Consider the following 22,431-nt stretch of genomic DNA (forward strand, 5'->3'; position numbering starts at 1 on the left):
TTAATTGTAGTGCATTCTTCACCCCTCTCCAGCTGTGAAGAAACAGCTTTGGTGGTGCTCACTAGCTATAGCGGAATTTCTTTTATGGTAATAAGAGGAGTTAGGGACCTACCAAGAACTCATTGTGGCCTACTGTTGAGAATCGGCCACATGATGTAATTTGATGTGATCATGAGAGACAAATAGATTGTCCTTGGAACCAGGAAGTGGTGGCAAGCTTATAGTTCTTGTACTTTGTATGCCAAGGACTGGTACCTGTGCTCGATATGATGGGCCAAACTCCTTCTTTACCGCCACCTTCTCTGGCACGAGATTCCCAATTTGTGGAACTCTGCTGGAATGTTCAGTTGCATAAACTTGTCTGACTTCAGAGACAAGAGCAGAAAATGAAAGAATTAATACATCCTCAAACTGTGGGGATGTTTTGACAAACGGTGGAGGCCACTCAACCTCCACTAAAAGGATATCATAAGACAAAGTAAAATTGTCCCAGAAAATTACTTTAATGGTGAACTGTATGTCATCCTCAATTTGAATATATATATCATATAACCTATCTGGAGGGGCTATGCGCTTAACTGGGGTTTCAACTGTAAAAAAGTTATCAGTTGCTCTCACTGCCAGAAACACCCGGAGATTGTGGCATGCTATACAGACTTCTGCAATGCTTTTGAGGAGAGTCATGGCCCAACTGTTCGGAAGGAGGGTTCTTAGCGTTTGTGGCATATTTTGCAGTTGTAGCCGCAACCTTCTTTTTCTGAAATTTGTTTTTATAAGCAGGATATTTTTTCCTCCTTTATCTTTTCGGCTCCATGTACTCCTCTTGTCTGAGCTCAGGTCGCCCTACTCTCTCGTACTGTGTGTCAGATGAGTCCTGCAAGGAACACGGAGAACGTGTATCAGAAATCTGATACCTGTCTGGAGCCTTGATTTTAATGCTATCACAAAAATCGCAGTGCCTCTCAGAGGGCTTTGGGGGTGGAGACCCTCCGAGAGGTTTACCTCTCTGTGGTTGCTTAGATTTATCCCATTTTTTTAAAGAAACTCACGGGTCTGCTTGGCATCCTTGTCAGTATTAGGTTTGCCGAGTGGTGGTTTAGTAGGTCTGGTTCCCAAAATATTGTGTCCTAAGGATGTATATACATCAGCAATAATTATAGGTAACTCACGTTCACAGTTGGCTTGTACGACTGCTGTGAGCCTCTGACGTATAGCCAGAGATGTTGCTTCGTCTTTAATGATAGACAGAATCATCGTGGACAGCCCAGGAAAATGTCTCATTAGTTTCATCCCCAAATCCAGGGAAGCAGCTGCCCAGTGTTCATTCTGTATTTGTTTTAACACGTCCGGCAAGACTGACATTGGTGGAGTGCAATGACTGATGGTATATACAGTGACAAAGACTGTATCCCAAGTGTTACAGTCACCTATTGCAGGAACCATTCCATGGGGTAAGAACATAGTCAATATTCTGTGCCTGTCTCTTGCTCATGTAAGGGGAAACACAGCTTCAATATGGTTGATTTTTTTAAGTCGATCCAAAATAGAATTTCCTCACGTTTAGTGGGAATTTTGCCCATAACTGAGTTGGTCAAGTACAGGACTTATTGTTTGCACTGCTGGCATCTGGTCTTGCCCTGGTAGGCCAGGCCTCGCTGGCACAGCCAACAAGGTGCGTGAAACATATTCAGTTAAATGTCTATACAATCAAACCAGACTAGCGTATAATGGTTGTAGTTGTGGAGCAGTAAGATTTGCATAATCAGGGTATGGTGTGTATCCAGCTAAAGTTGGCCAGGTCGCTCCTTCATTAATTAGGGGACCTATATGTACTGGTGCAATGAGATGTGAAAGGGCGCTGCGGAAACACGTGGTGTGTTCCCAATGTGAAAGTGCTATCTCTAAGAGCACATACACTCTGTACACCGCTGGCGCTTAAGCAACTGTGTATTCATGAAAAGTGTTAGTTTGAGGAGCCACAAACGGTAAATTGACCCAAGAATAAAATACTTCAAGCCGAGAGCCATTGTGGGCTTCAACAACGAAAATAAAGTCACCAACTACATTAGTAAGGCCATGTGCATTAACATGCTCATGAACAGTAGGTCTGCAATTAGCAGCTGTTGCAATAGGTTGTAGCTGTGCCATGGTAAGAAAAGGCAATGGAAAGTGCAGGACAAAAATGGGTTATCCTTTTAAAGTTTCAAGCTTGAAAAACTAGCAGAATGAAGTGCTTCCTTAATACTGTGAAGGATTAATCCCCAACACCACGGAAGTCTGCTTCCTTAATACTGTGAAGGATTAATCCCCAACACCACGGAAGTCTCCGGTGTTAGGTGTGAGGGTTGTTATAGACACGCACAAGTACTACTTAGGAGACCCTTGAATAAGTAACAGACCAAATGTTGGCGGCGCCATGTTGCAGGGATGCTTTTTGGAAACAGAACTATACCTGGGATCACAGGACGTCAGAATGTAGGGACTACGTCACCATAACACATCTGTACCAATGGGCCCTGATCAGATTAGCTCATAGTGCCTTACATGCCCTCCAAACCTAGCCAAATTGGCACCCCAGACCACAACTCTCTAGACCCCAGGGGAACCGTGGAAACAGATTGTCACCTTTTGTTTTCTCACTCAAGCATGTTCATAATAAACAAAAGAAAGAGACAAGGACAGTGTACAATATTTATTGAAACTATCATGATCTATCATGAAGCAACTATGCTGCAATCAGGAAACATATACAACTTAGCAGTGTAATGAGCATTACAAGTAAACTATAAACAATAAAAAGTCCTACCATGGCAAATGATTTATCTGACAAAGCCTATCCTCACTAAGCGAGCACAGTGATATATCAGAGATCTCTGGGATTACAACCGACCCCCATAAATCTGCATCTCAGGTTGTGCAAATTTAGCATGTCCATTCTATGACCTTTCATCGCTGTTTTCAAAAAGCAAGTGTCCATGTTTGTGATAAAAAGTGTCTCACTTGAAAACAGCAGCTGTTCCTCTGTGTTCTGTCTAATGTTATCAGATGTTGCTTGTTTGATCAAGGAGATCTATGAAAGCTTCACAACCAAAGACCCACCCACCCTGCTTGCTACCACCGCACCCAATGATTCCAGACCCCAGCAGACCTTGACCAACTGGATGACCCTTACCTCTGATGGCACCCTCAGGACCATGAAGAGCATCCAATCCGGAGCCCACTTGAATCCCTACCCTCACCACACCTTCAACAGAGCCAGCACCTCCATCTCACCAGGACTCTGCCACTCCATCAACTGCTCCATTGACTCTCAACCTTCCTGGAAAACTGGAAGCACACAGAAATCAACCCCATGAGGAAGGAAAAAACCCTCTACCGACCCAACAGACCTCAAGAACTACAGACCCATCTCTCTGCTCCCCTTCCCAGCCAAGTTGATCGAGTAAGCCATCAATGCCCAGCTCGCCAAGTTAATCGAAACAAACAACATCCTGGACCTCTCCTAATCCGGCTTCAGAAGTAACCACAGCATGAAGACCGCTCTCCTCGCCCGTACAGACGACATCCACGCCCTCCTGAGGCAAAACTGCTGCCCTCATCCTACTGGACTTCTCAGCTGCCTTCAAACCGTCTCCCACCACACCCGCTGTGCAAGAATCCCTAACGCTGGCATCCACAACAAAGCCCTAGAATGGATACGCTCCTTCCTCACCGGCCAAACACAGAGAGTCAGATTTCTACCGTTCAACTCAGAACCCACATAGATCAGCTGGGGAGTGCCTCAGGGTTCTTCCCTAAGCCCAACCCTTGTCAACATCTCCATGGCCCCGCTTGTAGCCATTGTCAGAACCAACGGACTCAACATAGTTTTCTACGTCGATGAGACCCAGCTGACTCTCCCTCACAGATGAACCCACAGCTGCCAAAAGCAACTTCCACAATGGGATGAAGGCAGTTGCCACCTCGACAAAGGACAGCTGTCTCAAGCTTAACTCAGACCAGACCACAGTCCTCCTCCTGTGCTCCTCCCCCTCGGTCTGGGGCGACTGCTGGTGGCATGCAGTGCTCGGACCCCCCCACACACCCACGCACCACGCAAAAAACCTCTGCATCATCCTGGACTCCTTGCTCTTTATGAACAGCCAAATCAACGCCGCTTCACCCTCCTGCTTCCACACTCTCCGCCTGCTCCATAAGATCTTCAAGTGGATCCCCACCGAGTCCAGGAAAATGGTCACCCATGCACTTGTCAGCAGCGGGCTTGACTACAGCAATGTCGGTACCACCCAGAAACTCCAAAACTCCCCAGAAACGTCCCAGAAAACTGCCACCACCAGACTCATCCTGGACATCCCACATCAGAGCCACATCCCCGGCCATCTGAAAGACCTTCACTGGCTACCTGTCAACAGAAGAATCACCTTCAAGCTCCTCACGCATGCCTACAGAGCCCTCGAAAATGCCGGACCCGCAAACCTCAACCATCGCCTCTCCTTCTACTCTCCCACCAGACATCTCTTCTCCGCCCAACTGGCCCTGGCCACCATCCCATGGATCCGCAAAACCATGACTGCAGAAAGATCCTTCTCCTACCTCGCTACAAAGATCTTGAACTCCCTGCCTCTGCACCTCAGGCAATCCCCATATCGGCAGCAATTCAGGAAGGACCTCAAGACCTGACTCTTCGCTGGAAACACAGATTGACTCCCCACCCCCCAGCGCCTTGAGACCATCACATGTGAGTAGTCGTGCTTTAAAAGATTATTGATTGATTGCTTTATGGAGCACAGGAAAATGGGACATGATGTTGATTGACCTTGTACAAAAAGTTCAGACTGAATCCCAGCAGAAGAGCTGAATAACAATAATACCATGTGCAGCCTATGTATAATATTGTGGCACAAAAATATTTATGTTACGTGTGGCTGTGCAAAGCAAATGTGGCCTACAACGTGCAGTTAGGCTACAATAAGGGAAAACTACAGTAGGCCTAAGTAGGAACTCACTACAATGTTAGTCAAGTAGGGCTAGGTGCTATTCTCATGCAGAGGGATTGTGAAAGTGAACACACTATAGCTTTTGCTTCAAGAGTGCTGGGGGAGTTGCAGTACTCTTCTAGTAAAAGAACTGTTGGCTTGCTGGTGGTCTATCGAGAAGTTCCGCACATATGTGTGGGGAAGACGGTTGAAACTACAGACAGACCACAAACCACTCGTCTACATTTTGGGTGAGGTGGAAGTATTGTACACCCAAAATGTTAAGACCCTCCACCAAATTGGTGCACTACCAATTCAATGTGGTCCACATCCCTTGTGGTAGGAACAGCAGAACTGATTTTCTTTCACGATTTCTGTGCAAAGGGGATGATGACGGTGATGCAAAGTTGTCTGATTTGATAGTTGAAGACTTCAAGGATTGCTTGGTGGCTTCTCTAGAAATTCCAGAATTGAAGGTTTGTTCGTAGGGAGAATGGATAGAGGCTGTGAAGGGGGATCAGCTTTTGAAACAGGTCTTAGACAAAGTTAAAGGAGGTTGGCCTACAGAAGGTTTTGTCTCCTTTGTAAAAACCCTATTGAAAGATGAGTGTTGCGATTTCAGTTGAGGATGGCCTTCTTCTAAGATCAGACAAGTTGATCCCTCCACATTCTGTGAGAAACAGCATAATAAAAAATGCCCATGAGGGACACCTGGGGTCTTCTCTCACCAAGCAACATATTTGTGAATCTTTTTAATGGCCAAGAATGGACACTGAAGTTGATGAGATGGTGGAAGAGTGCTGTGTCTGCAGGACAGCTGACGAGAGTCTGAAGAAGGCTACTCCACCACTTATACCGATTGAGTGTCCTTCAGGGCCATGTATCAAGCTTGGGATCAACATTATGGGATCGTATGATTCTTTGCCGGGTGGTGCCAGATTTATAATTGTACTGGCTGATTATGGATCAAAATGGCCTGCACTCTAGATGGTTTAAGAACCTAGTGTGGGTGCAATTGTTGAATTTCTTAGAGACATTTTCGTGAGAGAGGGATTTCCTGAATTTGTTGTTTCAGATAATGGCACACAGTTAATTAGTAAAGATCTGCAAGTGTTCCAGGAGAAGTCGGGCTCAAACATCTGATGAGCTCCCTATACCACCCTACAACCAATGGTCTGGGGGTAGAGGATGAACCATGTGGTAGGCAAGTGCATCAAGTGGGCCAAGAATGCGAATCTGGATGTGGTAAAGTCTATCCGTAGTATGTTATGGTTCTATAGAACTACACCACACTCTACAACCAAGGCGTCTCACTTTGAACTGCTGAGAGGTAGGAAGGCGAACACCAGTTTCAGTCCAGCGTGGATGGTAAAATGGCTAAAGTGTGAGTCGGATATGAAACAGTTGATGGACTTGGTGAAGAATGTGCGTCTTACACAAGAAAAGCAGACAGGCTGGTATGACCCCAAAAATGTCAAGTTGATCACTGTGATGGTTGGGGACATGGTTTGCATCAAGTCTTCTGTCCTTGTGCGGAAAGGGAAAAGTTAGTTCAGTAGTGCTGTCAAGGTGGAAAAGATATGTGGTAATACCAAGAAAGTTAATGTTGGGCTATGGTGGGATTTAGCAAAGATTGTTAAGGTGGGTAAGTGCCTGACAACTGTGAAGTTTGCCATCTCAAAAATTGTACTCCTTTTGACAGTCTTGTACCTGGACAGGAATGTGAACAGCCAAAAGCAGTTCAAGATGACTTTGTGAAATTCCGGGTCAGCCTAGACGTTCAAGTTCTAGAAGTCTAGTTATACCAACCAGGTTGCGTACCTGATTGCATTTATGTGCTCTTTGTGTAAGGGGTTTTGATGTGTGTTGTGTGTGTCTTTAATGTTTGTGTATCCTCCAGGTGCCATTTGATACAATTATATTGCTTTTTGTCAGTTGTGGGAGAAGGGAAAATGTGTAACACCTAGCATACAGCTAAAATCAGGTGTCAGAGATTTTAGTTAAGAATGTCATGATGTGGGTGAGTTTGGAATGCTAGTGTTAAAGTTCTTACAGTTGAACTGTAGTTGGCCGTGGAGGAGCTCCTGAGTGTCCATCCTCCTCTACCGTGTAGCTCTATTATGGTAATAACCTTACCTGAACTCTCCTGACGTTCCTGTGTGATTACTACAGACAAGTAGAAAAAAAGTCCACCAAGACGTTTTTGTGGCACCATGAATTACCCTAAATTTAACCATAAAAAGAATCTTCCTCTGACAATCATTATTCCTCCAGAGGTACATCTATGGTGGTCCTGCCATCCTCATGACAGCACAATGCTAACAATGCTTACTTTGGTCTCCCAGCCAACAAGATGACCCTTGCAAGCGGCAGAGGTCAGGCATACACTCTTGGTGAGACTCTGTAGTTCAGATTTCACATCTTTCACATTGTCAGGCTTAAGAGCCTTGTACTTGCTGCCAAAAAAACAGGGATAGAACAATTAGAATACTTACTTATTAATCACACGTACAGCACACTCATTGTGCCTAACTCATGCCCTTTGCTTTGTTACTGATCATCTTGGAAACAAGCTTACCAGCTCAGGCAATGTATGCAATTACACAAGGCCAAGGCAGAGACATAAGGGTGAACATCTGGTGCATCGCTTATTTAATAGTTCCCTTCTATCAGCTACAATGCCTAGAGCATTAAAACAGGTGAAAATTCTACCCCATTTAAAAAATGCTCAGGCAGACCCTAATGACCCAACCAATTACAAACCAATCTCTCTCCTCCCAGCTCTATCAAAAGTACTTGAGAAACATGTTAACCAACAGATTTTCACATACTTAGAAAGCAACAACTTGCTTCAAGCTAGCCAATCTGGCTTCTGGCCCAGCACTGAGTCTGCTTTGCTGGAAGTACTTGATTCCATCTGCCTCAGTCTCAGTCAGGATCACACAGCACTGCTGGTTTTGCTCGAGCTATCAGCAGCATTCGACACCAACTCTCACCCCATCCTTTTAGCTTGTCTACATTCGATGGGAGTTAGAGGGCTGGTTTGCTTTGTTTTTGGAGGAACGAGGACAAGAGGCATGGTGTAACCCTTTCTCTGCTATCTCCCGTAAGCTACGGGTAGGAGTGCCACAGGGCTCATCCCTGAGTCCAACGCTATCTAATGTCTATCTCTTTGCCTGGGCCTCTTTGGTGAATCCTTTGGGGAAAAAACTGTGTCATATGCAGATGACACCCAACTCCTTTTTTCCCGGGAGGCTTTCCCAAGAGAGAAAATTCATAACTGTCCTACTGCAACGTTCAGTTGGCTATCCAGTAACCAACTCAAATGTAATGCCGGGAAGACTGAGCCCCTCTTTTTTTTGGCTCAGAGGCCGAGACACCGTGGAAGACTTTCTGGCCTGAGGATGCCACACCCCCCTGCTATTTCAAAGTCTGGTGGAAAAAAACCTAGGCTTCAAATTTGATGGGCAACTGTCATTTCGTTCCAGAGTTAACTCGGTGGTGGACACTGGTTTTGCCCTCCTTCGTGTACTTAGGAAATGTTTCTATCTCTTACCTTTTAAGGCTAGATAACAAGTGACGCAAGCATGGATTATCTCACGACTTGACTACGGAAACAGTCTGTACATAGGATTGCCCAAATACCGGATCGACAGGCTGCAGTTACTCCAGATTGCAGCAGCACGTGCCATCTTTGGGCTTCCACGCAAATCCCACGTCACTTACCTTCTTCAAAGCCATCATTGGCTCCCGGTCAGGAAGAGGATCATTTTTAAGATACTGCTTGTTACCCAGAAAGCACTCAATGAAACTGGCCTGGCTATCTACAAGACAGAGTTAAGCTCTGCACTCCCCAGAGAAACCTCTGTTCTGAAAATCTTTGTCTACCTATAGTTCCTCGTATTAGAAAGGCAAGGGCGGGGGCAGATCTCTCTCCTTCCTGGGCCCTTCTCTCTGGAACAAGCTTCCATTGACTCTTAGGTGCATTAAGGCAATACCTGCATTCCGGAAAAATCTTAAAAACTGGCTTTTCTGATGCCCCTAGTTCTGTCCTTCTTTATTCTCACTGATGGTCCTTCTGCAGAAGCGTAAGGACACTCTTTGGAGTAACAGTCGCGTTTTATAAATCTCATACATAGACATAGACAAACATGGATCTGAGTCGTAAGAAAGGAGGAGGGAAAACCAGGGTAGGCACAGAAGCCCTGCCAGTATCTTAAAGACATAGAAACAGGTTTGCAATTAGCATGAATCTGCCTGTGTACTAAGATCTTGCATACAAAAAGTAATAAGACTGTCAAAGAGCCTGTGGAGTGGAGATCTAGGGAGGTATCTCATGTCCTGGCTGACACACAGCTTGGGTGCTAACATCTAGATGGTCACGAAAATGACAACACTCAGATGTCCCCTTACTTCAACAATTTTCCATAGCAGACTCCTTACTAAACATCACATACAGAAGCCTCTAAAATTAGAACAAGTTGTAATATAGCAAATAGGTACCAAGTTATTTAAAGTAGTCAAAGTGATTCAGTTTTAATCTCTTCCAAATAACCTTTGAGGGAGACAGGTATAACCCTTCAACAAATACCTCTAAAAAATAACTTGTCTTGACCAAGACGAGCATAGGTGCTTTAACATTCCATAGTATGCATCTGCATAATCAGGGCATGAACCCCTTTCAGGATATCTGCTGAAATCATACATGAATCCTTTTCAAAATTTGGTAAATTGATTTTTCTTGGAATGTGAACCTCTGCTCCCAACATAAAAAATAATTTACTTGAAGATCTCAACATCTATGTGGAAAGAAAACCTTGACTACCTCCTAAACAACTACCCTCAAAATATTACCTCAAACAATGGTCCTCATTGCATTCATTTTGGAAGGATGAGAGGCTGCCTAGGCTGCAACACTGTTCGAGCATGTGACTTGTAGGTACCAGCACAGATCCCTGCCAAAGGTGCCTTAACCTGCTGCCCTTATTTCACAAAGGTACCAGGCCTGTAGTTTGCCCTCCAACTTTGAGTATGTAAAATTGCACAAAACCTGGACTGACACCACATACATATAAATTCCAGCTGTGCTGTAACACATTTTCAACGTGTAAATTCGGAGTACGTACCGGACGCTGGCGTAGCAGGACTAACTTTGTGACCTGAATGTTGACTCGGATGCCTAGGCTCTGGTGCTGGAACATGTTGTACACCTGACAAACACATTTAAAACATGCGTTAAACACACAGCAAACTTAAAAAAGAAAACATACATATTGTAATGCAGACTGATGCTGCACAGACTTGCAGGTAAACTAAACAAACTGGCGACCGAAACTGGAACAAAAACCCCAATTTACCCACACTTTCTGCCCATTTGCCCAAAGTTTCTCACACTGTCTGGCCTGGAGAGAGTAAATTAAGTCCTCCTCCTCTATTTGCCTGGGTGATTGTTGAGGAACTCACCCTCCTCTGTCACATTCAGGAGACATAGTGAAAGCCGTCCTATTCTCTCCGACTCAGGTAAGAGTAGGAAGCAATCAACTATCTGTATTGGAAGAGAGAAGTGCAAGGCATCTTACTCTTTCAGGCTGGGAGAGAGGGAGAGTGGGCAGAGCCATCCTACTTCCACACCCAGGAAAGAGTAGAGGAAGACATGATACTTTCTCCTACCCAGGTGAGAGTAGGGCAAGTCATCATACTACCTTCCAGTCAGAAGCGAGTATTGTTGAAGTCATCTTACTCTTGCCTGCCACGTTCAGGCCTGCACACCCATTGACCAAGAAGAGTTAGTCCATTACCCTATCTGAATTTGTGACTACTTTCTACCTCTTCCTGTTTCCCACAGGATGTACAAAAAAGGCACAATGCTTGCCTTCTAGCAGATCTTGTATCCACTTGTAAAATGGATTATCAGTGGCACATCTTTGTCTCTATTTTTTGCTTATCTAAGTATACTATCTCTAGATAATGGAGAAATCTGAGTTAGGTTATAAAATGGACTTTTGCCCCTTAGCTTAAAAACACATCTTTATACCCACCACCTCTGTTCCAACTGAAGAGAGCCTTGACATAATAATACATTGCTGTGGGAGTTATGACATGCTCCCTTGTTTAGGAAATGAATGCCTGCCCATTTGGTGACTAAGCAATCACTGCTTTGCCTTAAGTCAGGACCATTCTCCACTCCCATTTTATCTCAAGGGGTGTACACCCATTTAGTTAACACACACAGTTTCTTCTGAGAGTTGTTTGCTTTACAGATGCCCTGGTTTATGGCTATCCAGCCTGTTTACAGATTGTTCTGTTTGACAGCTACATCACCTGGTTCCCATGAGGCACAGGGTCAAGACTGATTTGCATATAGCTGGGTCTGAACTGGGGTGGCAAAATGAGCAAAAGAATGATTACGGATTCAGCCTAGATCAGTGACAGGGGGTGAGTGTCTGAAAAGTTTCAGTGCTCTGTCCATCATCTACTTGTGTTTACTTTGTTCACCCTAGGTTGGCAGGGTATGCCCAGACGTGGGACCCTGGCTCACTTTGCCACTGGATTCAAGCTAGCCTGGCTGATGAGGGGGTTACCCTGAAACTGGTCCCAGGATGCTCGTTTCCGGTCTAGGGAAGACCTGGCTTGGCAGATCGGGCTGGACTGTTCGCATGAGGCACAGGGTCAAGACTGATTTGCATATAGCTGGGTCTGAAGTAGGGTGGCGAAGTGAGTTAAAGAATGAGGATCGATTAAACCCAGATCAGTGATTGGGGGTGAGTGTCTGAAAAGTTTCAGCACTCCGTTCATCATCTCCTTGTGTTTGCCACATTTAATTTAAGGGCATCTATTATTTTGGTACTTTGTGTTCTTACTGCTGTCCATCAATTTGCTGGGAAGCCAGGCAATGACATCTGAGGACATATCATCTAGTCAGAATGCAACTATCACCCTATACCTGTATAATAGGGTAATGTCAGTCAGAAAAGTTGCTTTTTAATCATACTCGGGGAGCACACTAGTCTCCCATTCTCACTCTAACCTAATTTGTCCATACTGGATTTGAATCCCTGGAGTGGACTTGCCATTTTATGGGATCATATTAATTCATGGGGTTTTTATCTTGCGATCTGCTCGCTCCGCAGTTGTTTCAAGTCCTATAAAGGGTGATGCCCATCTTTCCCTAAAATGTGGTGCTGGGGCTCCTCACATTGAGTGATGGGGAGCACTCAGGGTAACTCTACATTGAAGCGTCTAGCCTAGGCGCATCATATCTATTATCAGCCGTAGGGATGTGTCAACTCTAGCTACTGTAGTCTGTAACTAATCTTTAACACCCTTTTCTCTTAGGCTCTCTTGTCAAACTTTTCAAAATCCAATCCACATACACAGAAAGCACTTCTAAGATGTGAATTATAGAATCCAATCGGAATACTCCGCTCTCAGGCAGTGTACATTCTTCATCCACTGGCTCAATCCATCTTACGTAACACAAATCAATTGCATTCTCCCATTAGAAAATTCAACCAGTCACATTATTTTAATGTTAGGAATTGACATTTAGAGCTGCATCCTCACCTCATTACAGTAGCCATTAATGTATCACTGTGACAGGGGCTACACAACAATTTCAGCCACACCTGAATGCCTCCAGTCGTATGAGTCCTATGGAACCAGGCTTTTGCCCAGAATTTGCGGCAGTATTGGTGTCCAACTTGGGATTTTCAATACAGTGGGATAGCTTTTCTGATTCTATCAGCTCTATCTGCACTGTTTCCTACAGTGTGAACCATCCCACACAGCTGCATGCTACGAATTGTTTTGTTGGGTAGCCGGCTATGCCTTAGGTAAGTTTGATGTTTTATCAGAGACAGGTGATATCAAGTCAAGCTATTTGTCTGCTAATCCCTTCCTGACACGTGGAGTCCCTCAGGGTTCTCAAATACTTATTATAATAAATTGGACTTGATCCTTCTCTTTAACATTATGTGTATTTCACTGCAACTCGTAAGTTGAGAGTGTACACATTTAACTTAAGTTTCTTCATGCTCCCATTCCCTAATTTACCTGACAAAGTGTTTTGGCAGGCCTGAGCTGTAAATGAATGACATCTGGTTACCATTCAATGCTTCCAAAGTGAGGTGTTTATGTTTGTAGGTCCTCCCTTTATGTTCGTCCAATTCACAGCCTTAGAGCAAACACTTAATTCCATTAACCAAAGTTAGAGACCTAAGAAGAGATTCAGATTTCAACATTTCCCTTGTACCAACATTGGGATTAAAACATTTTTTTCTCCAATTAGACATCATGAAGAAGGTCATTTCAGTTTTGGAAATGCAAGATATGTGAGTAACTGTGAACTCCCCAATTAAAGCTGTACTTTATCACAGCAACCCTTTTGACCTTTGTTAGGTTCTGACATACATGTATACCCAGTTTCCTCTGAACACCGAGGACAGGCAGAAATTCCAACTAACAGCCCACAATACTCTTATGATCCCCCCCAGCCTCGATCTTAAATCATTATCAAACCAGGATGGGTTGGCAGACCTAACTCTAACCTTCAAATTGCTTTTTCGCCTGCTTGCGGTCAGTCATTAAAATCACCCTCTGGCATGATAGGTCAGCATTTGTCAGGAAGAAGTGATACATTTTTAACAACATGATGGCGATTATAATTTCTCACCATGTCTCTAGAAGCAAAAGGCTCTTACTTTTGTCAAAGGAACGACTGTATCCCTAGCAGCCACGAAGCTGATAAGATCTTGATGGCATCCACAAGATTATAGTCTTTCACCATTGAAAATGAGGTTGTAACCTCTGAGGTCACGTGCCTAAGTGCTAATCCATCCACCCTCTTAGGAAGTGAGATGATTTGTCTAAAGGCGAATGCTCATCTAGGCACTGCGATTGACTACAACAGAAGGGTGGAAAACTTTGGAAAAGAGGCAGATGCCCTCAAACCAAAATACTCAGGCAAAGTGTTGTCCTTCCCAGGTTCTGATGTGTACAAGGATCGTCGTCACATGGGGAACTAAGGAAGTTATCAAAGTCTTAAATTGAACACTGACATCTCACGATCACAACATATCCACTTTGCTCTTGTCTGTGCATCTGAAGCAGAGATAACACACAGAGAAGGAAGAGGTTGCATGCGATTGCAGGGTGCTTGAACACGCGGCCAAGACGCCTGCCGAATGACTATGCTAGATAAGTATACTCACCATGTTCATCACCGTGAGGATAAACCTCTGGGCAGTCTCTGAGCCGTGATACTGAACCATATCGGAATCTGCTACCACAAGCGTTTCGACTGTGTACTCGCTGTTCATCCTGATGGCATTCCTCCGTTCCCGCCACTCACTCCCAGACTTTGGTTTTCTTTCTTTATTTTTGCCTGCAAAACATTAACATGATAACACTATTATGTGTCGGGTATAGTGCATGTGCCATTGGTAAAACTTTAAACTGTCACTGTATAGAAATAAAATTTAATTTAAAGTTGGAATAAAAGAAGTTTGACTTATAACTTGTATTTTTTGTTAATTTTAGTCAAAATCTAAATTTTCACGAAATTGTATTCCTCATGTTCTGAATAGTAAGGCCAAGTACAAAAAAAACACAAAACACAAACCTACACACCTACACACATAAAGTGATGGGTTTAATGCTTGCAAATTGTCTATCCACTGTAAATCGCTGCAGGGAGCATTCCAAACCATCTTTTTTTGCCCACAATGCCACCTCAGATTAGACTCCGTCATAAGTACATCAGCTTTGGTCCTGCACCTACAGGAACAGATGTGGGTCCTGTGCTCACTATGTCACTGGTACCAAGCTGCAACTCACTGAAGAGGGCCAAATAGGCGGCAACCAGTCTTGGGTTGGTTGTGTTCTTTTTCAGAGAGACTGATTTTGAACCAGGCTCTCTTGTCAAGATTACAGGTGGTTCAGAACACAGCAGCATGTCTGGTCTGACACTTAAGCTCTCCATCAGGTCTGTTGCTGAGCTCTTTGCATTGGATTCTGGTCAGGAAACACTGGATTTTTAAGCTCCTTTCTGTTACACATAAAGCCCTGCATGGGGTAGGATCACTTTATGTTTGTTGCAGAATTAGTTTTTACCACTTTTCTTGGATTCTTAGATCATTTGACACTGCACTTGCTACTCCTCCCCATATCCGGACAACTCGAAAAGGTGGTCATCCCTTTTCTTACTTTGCCCTGTTCGATTGGAATAAGTTGCCCTTTCAGATTTGCACATTCCACATCTTTATTACTTTTAAAAAGCTGCTTAAAATCTGGGTTTTCTAATCTCATTTCGCCTGCGAGGCATCTATTTCCAGCCCTCTGATCACTAGGATCCAGAGCCGGGATACTCCATGTGGAGTGAGCTGCTTACGATATATCACGTGTCTATAACATGACATTTCAGAGAGGACCTGGCTTGGCAGGTCGGGCTGGATTGTTCCTACTGAATAAGGACAAAGGCTGATTCACCCTACGTCATCATTGGTGCAGCATTCCCGCTCAACACCCTAGACATAACCTATGGCACTGCAGCAGCAGCCGGTGCAGGTAAGTGCGGCGGGCGGGGGGATGTCGACAGACGATGGAATAGGGAAAATTAGATAAATAAATAGATCCTATTCCATCGTCTGTCGACATAGCCGCCCTGCCCCGCCTCACCGCGCTTACCTGCACCGGCCGCTGCTGTCGCACTGGGATGAAACTGCAGACTATGAAGGATGCTTAAACTTCACCAAGGGACACACTTCACCAATATGGGGTGCTTCCAGCAGTGGCCCTAGCAGGTAACAGCGGTGGGGCCAGGTTGGGGGGGATTCGACAGACAACCACGTGGGAAAATTAAATAATTAATTAATTTTCCCTCATCGTCGTCTGTCGAAATCCTCCCCACCCCCCTCTCGCGGCCCCACTGCTCTTACCTGCACGGGCCGCTGCTGGGTGCTTCAACCTACCCTTCAAAGAGTTGGTCTCTATACCTTTGCTTTATTGTTACCGGATTGACTCTGCAGCTGCACTAGTATCCGATCTCTCTTCACTTCAACCGAGTGCTTTATTCGTTTCAATCGTGTAGCTCCCACTTTGTAGGAAACAATTAGCGAACTATGTGATGCATTATGTTGTACTGCAATGCAAAAGGCCCTTCAAGCCTGCTCCGGTCACCCAAGGGCCAAGGAGCACTTCCCAAACCAAAGAAACAGAAAAGGAGAATGGAATTTGGAACAAGAATCGACAAAAACAGCAGGTCTGACTTGTATTTTGAGTACTAGTTAAAATGTGTTTAAAGAGCTTTCTGCAGTGAAAACACATAACAAAAAAAAACCAGGTTTCTGTATACTAAATCTCATAATGGATCTAATGTGTAATGATTCAGTATACTTTTGAGAGGTAAAATAGACCCTCATGCATTGCAATGCAAGCACTCCATAGAAGGCGAAATGAAACACTAAATGGTCATAAGCATGACGTGAGAGAGACATATTCTTCTGGGCAGAGTCAAAGCTCACTTTGTGTATATTTTAAATATTTGGTAACAATGCATCTTGCAGACATCTCAGCTATTAGGCCAGAGCTAAAAACAGCACAAGTCAAAACAGTTGCTATAAAAGTTACATATTTGGCATTTGCTGTGCACCTGCGGTGCAGGGGATGTAAGCATGTAGTCCCCCCTGAATTAGTCGAAGAGCCAGGTATTCAGCGTCTTGCGAAACTCAAGTAGTAAGGAGGGTCACTGATGTGTTGTGGGAGGTCGTTCCATGTTTTTGGTGCTATGTAGGAGAATGAGCAACCTCCTGCTCTGCGTTTGCGAATGTGGGGGGTGTCTGCGAGTGAGTGCGACGCTGAGCATAGTTGCCTTAATGGTTTGCTAAAGTGTATGTGGCTGTTGACGTATGTGGGTCCCGTGTTGTGTAGGGCTTTGTAGGTGTGCGTGAGGAGTTTGAATTTGCGGAATTTGTGAAAGGGAAGTCAGCGGAGCTCCTAGAGGTGAGATGTGGGTGCCGCGAGGGATGTTGAGTATGAGTCTTGCATCGGTGGTCTGTTCAGTAGTTGTTTGGAGATTCTGGCGTACAGTGCGTTTCTGTTATAGAGTCGGCTTGTAAAGAGGTCTTGTGTGACGGTTTGTCTGGGGTTCTGCGGTTGCCACTTGAAGATTTTTCAAAGCATTCGTAGGATGTGGAAGCAAGCAAAGCTTACTGTGCTGACCTGTGCCATCATGATCAGCTTGTCATCTAGAATGATCCTGAGACTTCTGGTGTCTTTGGAGGGTGTTGGAGTGGGTCAAAGTTCTGATGGTCACAAGGTGTAGTTCCATGGGGAGGTGCTGAAAAACAAGTATTATAGATAGGCCCTGTTGTGCCTGCTCCTCTAATCGGTGATGCCTAGGTCATGTCCTAGATGAGGAAACATCGCCAGTAGACGGCACAAAATTACAAAGCCACCCAAACTTGTTAAAATTATCGAGCAGCCTAAATGCAAAAGATAAGGTCATCATCAAACCTCAGAGGTTATTGGTTGCCGAGACAGGGGTGCATACATATTCCTTTTCCCACTTCCATATGAATGGAGGTGGCAGTAAAACTGTAGGAGATGCCAGACTGCCCATTCAAATCCTCCTATGAACACAGCAGGAGCAGGAAGGATGAGCAAACATGACAGGCAGAAGACTGGGCCATTCACCAGTAGGTAGGGTTTACTGGGTGTGGCATTCAATGAACCTTCTGGTGTTGATTCACAAGATGCTGCGGGTGATCAAAGAGCTCCCATATCAGGAAGACAAAACTAGAGAAGGACACACACATGCATAGTTCTATGCACAAAAGTACATTATACAGGTAGGCGAGCAGGGGCAGATAAAAACATATGCACATACAAAGACATGTAGACATATACCAACACAGATTAACAGATACACATGTAAATAGTCAAATAGATGCATTTATTCACACATGTACGTGAATATATAGACATATACATTCATAAATAGATTCAGACTTATTTAAAATATGCTGACAGATGTACGGATATATAAATATAGTCTGGCAAATATACGCAGACCAAATATACAAACATAAAAAACTATAAATATATAAGATCCATTCATATTTAGACAGAGGGACAGATTAATTGACAAAAACAAAACACACAAGATATAGATGAGCGGACAGAGGAATATAAATGTATGTAGGTTTGTGTGTGTGTGTCTGTAGTGCTTTATTGTGTGTATGCTGTAGACATGCATGAGTGTAATATATGTACATTTGTAGGCGTGGTTTGTGTAGGTGTGATGTGTGTATAGGCCCACGTCATCGGCACTGTGCTAGTTACACATTTGATCACGAGAGCACAATACTCGAATCTCATTAAACAAGCTATCAGTCTATGTCCTCTACTCTTCTGTTTGACCTCCTTACCCTTTCGGTGAAATTGTGGCCATCCATCGCCCATACCTTACTCTCATCCTGCCTTCAAAGCTTGAAGCTCTGTCTAAACCAGTATTGTTGGGGTTCAGGACAGGAGCAAGACATACATCCATGTCCACTGCAATTGTAAACACCCGTTGGCTTTGGCCCATACAGGGCACATAAACACATTTTTGATTTCTTGGGTTCCGCAGGGGGTTCCATGGCTGTGACCAGTGCATGATTTGTAAAAAGAACATATAAGTGCCAGGGCCCTCGTCAGGAGGCCACTGCAGCATGCACCACCGATTGCCAGTGGTAGTGCTGCCAATTACAGTACCAACACAAGTACCAACCCTCACACTCCTATAAAAGTGACAATTCAGACTGTTCACGTCCCTCACAGCTCTGAGAATGGATTGAGAGCAAGTATTAGTTAATTTCAATGTATACTGATAAACAACTGTTCTGCTTATATTTAAATAACACAAACAGCGCCACCGTGTGGCAGCTGTCATAAGCAACTGTGTTGTTAATTAACCCCTTGCATGCCCGCCCCTTTCCCCGCCCAGTGCCGCGCCTTCCATTAGCGGGCGGAGTTCATGACGAGCTGGACTTGTCATGGGCACAGCGCCACCGCAGCCCATGACGAGTCCAGCTCGTCATGGGCACTGAAGGGTTAAGTGTCGAGCGCCGGAAACCGCCGGCTCGAATTAATCACTGTCTGTGACTTGCTTGCTTCTCTCCTTAACTATCCAAAATGTGTGCATGGCGTTATTGCTCCAATTCTACACTCTTATAGACAGACATCCATTCAGACCAACACACATATGTACCAAGCACCCATACACACAGATCACAAGGCATTTAGATACCCAATGAACGAAGAGCAACAGACATACAGACAACAATATACTTAGACGAAAAGACATGTAAACATAAAGGAAACCAGTCAGACAAATCACAAGACACCCACAGAGCCATGTGCGCAAACAGCCAGGCATCCACAAACAAAGGCCAGCAGATATACACGTACTCACGCTCGCAGGCCTATAAACATGCAGGTATCCATGTACACGAGCAACAGACATGCAAACACGTGCTAGTCAAACAGATATACAGCCACCCACGCAACTGAAACAATAGACATGTAAGTGCCCATGCACACAGACTAACTGACATACTGACTTACATGGACCAATGGACTCAGAAAAACCCACATAGAGGTGCCTATGCACCCGCTACACCAACAGAAAGAACCAAGAGTCAGACTGCCACCTGTCATATCCAAAGCCAAGAGACTGATATACTGCGTCCCCCAGGGTTCTTTCCTCAGCCCTAATCTGTTCAACGTCTACATAGCTCCACTCGCTAACATCATCCAATCTCAAGGCATCACCATCATCCCCTACAAAGACTACACCCAACTCACCCTCTGCCTGATGGACAAGACTCCCACTACCAGAACAAACTTCACCAACCGCAGAACCTTTGTGCTGGAATGAATGAGAACCAACTGCTTGAAACTGAACTCTAACAAGACTGAAGCACTGGTCTTTGGTAACAAGAGCTCCCCATGGGACTGCACCTCGTGACCAACAGAATTTTGACCCACTCCAATACCCTCCAAACACACCAAAAGTCTCAGGATCATTCTAGATGACAAGATGACCATGATGGCACAGGTCAGCACAGTAAGCTTTGCTTGCTTCCACATCCTACGAATGCTTTGAAAAATCTTCACATGGCTACCGCAGAACCCCAGATAAACCGTCACACAAGCACTCTTCACAAGCTGACTCAATAACAGAACTGCACTGTACGCCAGAGTCTCCAAACAACTACTGAACAGACCACCAGAACCCGATGCAAGACTCATACTCAACATCCCTCACTGCACTCACATCTCACCCCCAGGAGCTCCACTGACTCCCCATTCACAAACACAGCCAATTCAAACTCCTCACGCACACCTACAAAGCACTACACAGCACAGGACCCACATACCTCAACTGCTGCATACACTTTAGCAACCCATTAAGGCACCTATGCTCAGCCTGGCACTCACTCGCACCCCCCTCATTTGCAAATCCAGAACAGGAGGTCGATAATTCTCCTACATAGCACCCAGAACATGGAACGACCTCCCACAACACACCCGAGACCCTCCATGCTACTTGAGTTTTGCAAGATGCTGAAGACCTGGGTCTTCGAGTAATTCAGTGGGGACCACATGCTTACATCCCCTGCTCCCCGCCTTGCGGGTGATTAGTGCACTATACAAATCAACATAACATTAACATAACATAACAAAACTATGTTGTATTTTGAGAGACAGAGACAGTTGTAAACACTAATTATTTGAGGCAAACCGAAAATGTGTATTAATCATATTGTAAACAAAATTATATTGAATTAGAGGACTAGAATCTGTTTTTTAAACAAGTGAACCAAGAATGCATATAGTGGCACAGTCCGGGCAGGACTGCTACTTTACAGTAAATGGATTGTCAGAAATGCAGGGTGTTTTTGAATAGTCTGCATTATAGTCAATTTCATAGTTTGGGGTTGTGGTAGAAACCTGTGCCTTTATGAATGTATTTGTGTGATGACATCTCAAGAACAGTCAAGTGGGCCAACTGGCCGGCATGCCGTGGTGCTGTTTACCTGAATATCACATATATAAGTGGGGAGTTCGCTATCTTATACCACGGAACCAAACACATCACCTTAAGGTTTTTCTCGAAGCCAAATAGACTTGGAATCGGAGTACTGAGTCACTCAGTCATGTGCTGCATGGAGTTGGCCTGTGAGTGGTGGTGCAAGAGAATAATGCCAGTGCCATGCCTGTCTATACAGTTAGTGTGGCATCTGCTATTTTCATTTACAGTGTTAAAAAAGGTTCTGCCACATGGAGGTCATTTAGGGGTCGCAGTCAACTAGACACCATGTCCATATACACCAACAGAGAAAACAAGGCAAGTGACAAGTATGCACGCATATGAACATGCACAGAGGCACCAACCTGCATCAACATGTTTATAGTCCAAAAGGTATAGTGTGCCATGCATGCAGTCCAACAAATATACAGACAACTATGAAGGAAAACCAAAGGACATATAGGAACCCAAGCACAATGAAAAAAGTCACTTTCAGGGTCTCTGTACACAGACCAAAATGCATACTGACAAATAAAGTGACCAATAACTGACAGGTATGAGCACGGACCAAGAAAGATAGCACTAGACACAGAGGAATATATGCACACAGTTCAACTAATGTAAATGTGCCCATGAACACATACCAAGAGACATCTAGGCACCCATGCGCACAGAGAAACAGTGATGTTGGCATCCTTTCTCAGATAAAAAGAGACCTACAGGTGCTCATGCAAACCAAGTGATAGCAGGTATGCGGATACCTTAACAAACTGACATTCACTTACCAATGCACAGCAACCAACCATCAAACAGGGACGGTAACAGACATGCAGGTGTCCATGCACAGACAGGGACAAGTCACCCATGCATACAATTCCATGCACCCATTCAGGCAGAAAACACATCCAAAGATCGATGGGCAGGGGATGGAAAAAAACTGATCATTGCTTCAGATAAATATTAATATAATTTTCATGTGTGGATGAATGTGTAATTGGTGCTGGGGAGATGTAGGTTTAATCGGTAGCCCTTAGGCAGAAAATATTCCAATCAAACTGAGGAAAGTAGAAATCACTTTTTGACGGGTGAAGGAATATTACAGTCGCTATGCCGGGCCATGCCGGCCCCTCTCTGGAAGGAGCACTGTACGGAAGAATGCAGCGCAGGCTGGATGCACATTTCATCATTCGCCTCCTTCGCGTAATCAAACCCAAGCAGCATTGCAATTCAAGACCTGCATCTCTAGTACCAACATACATCACACGTACTGCTGCCAAACCGAACACCATGTATGTAATAAAGGGCTCGCCTTTCACTAATCAGCAGTGTGAAGAGTCTTAGTACAATTGGTTCAACTGAAGTAAACAAATGCTTCACCAGACA

General features: G+C 44.5%; 1 protein-coding gene across 2 annotated transcripts in view; it reads right to left on the reverse strand.

Annotated features, from left to right (window-relative positions):
- Window positions 1–22,431, reverse strand: part of ADAMTS17 (ADAM metallopeptidase with thrombospondin type 1 motif 17) — a 957,220-nt gene that overhangs the window by 820,660 nt on the left and 114,129 nt on the right. For both annotated transcript variants that reach the window (XM_085644533.1, XM_085644532.1), the window contains exons 4-5: window positions 14,186–14,358; window positions 10,103–10,186 (exon numbers count right to left, since the gene is read on the reverse strand). In XM_085644533.1, coding sequence (XP_085500659.1) covers window positions 10,103–10,186; window positions 14,186–14,358 — 257 coding nt within the window. The remainder of the gene's footprint in view (window positions 1–10,102; window positions 10,187–14,185; window positions 14,359–22,431) is intronic.

The sequence above is a fragment of the Triturus cristatus genome, chromosome 3_1 (assembly GCF_964204655.1).
Source record: "Triturus cristatus chromosome 3_1, aTriCri1.1, whole genome shotgun sequence".
Classification (NCBI taxonomy): Eukaryota; Metazoa; Chordata; class Amphibia; order Caudata; family Salamandridae; genus Triturus; species Triturus cristatus.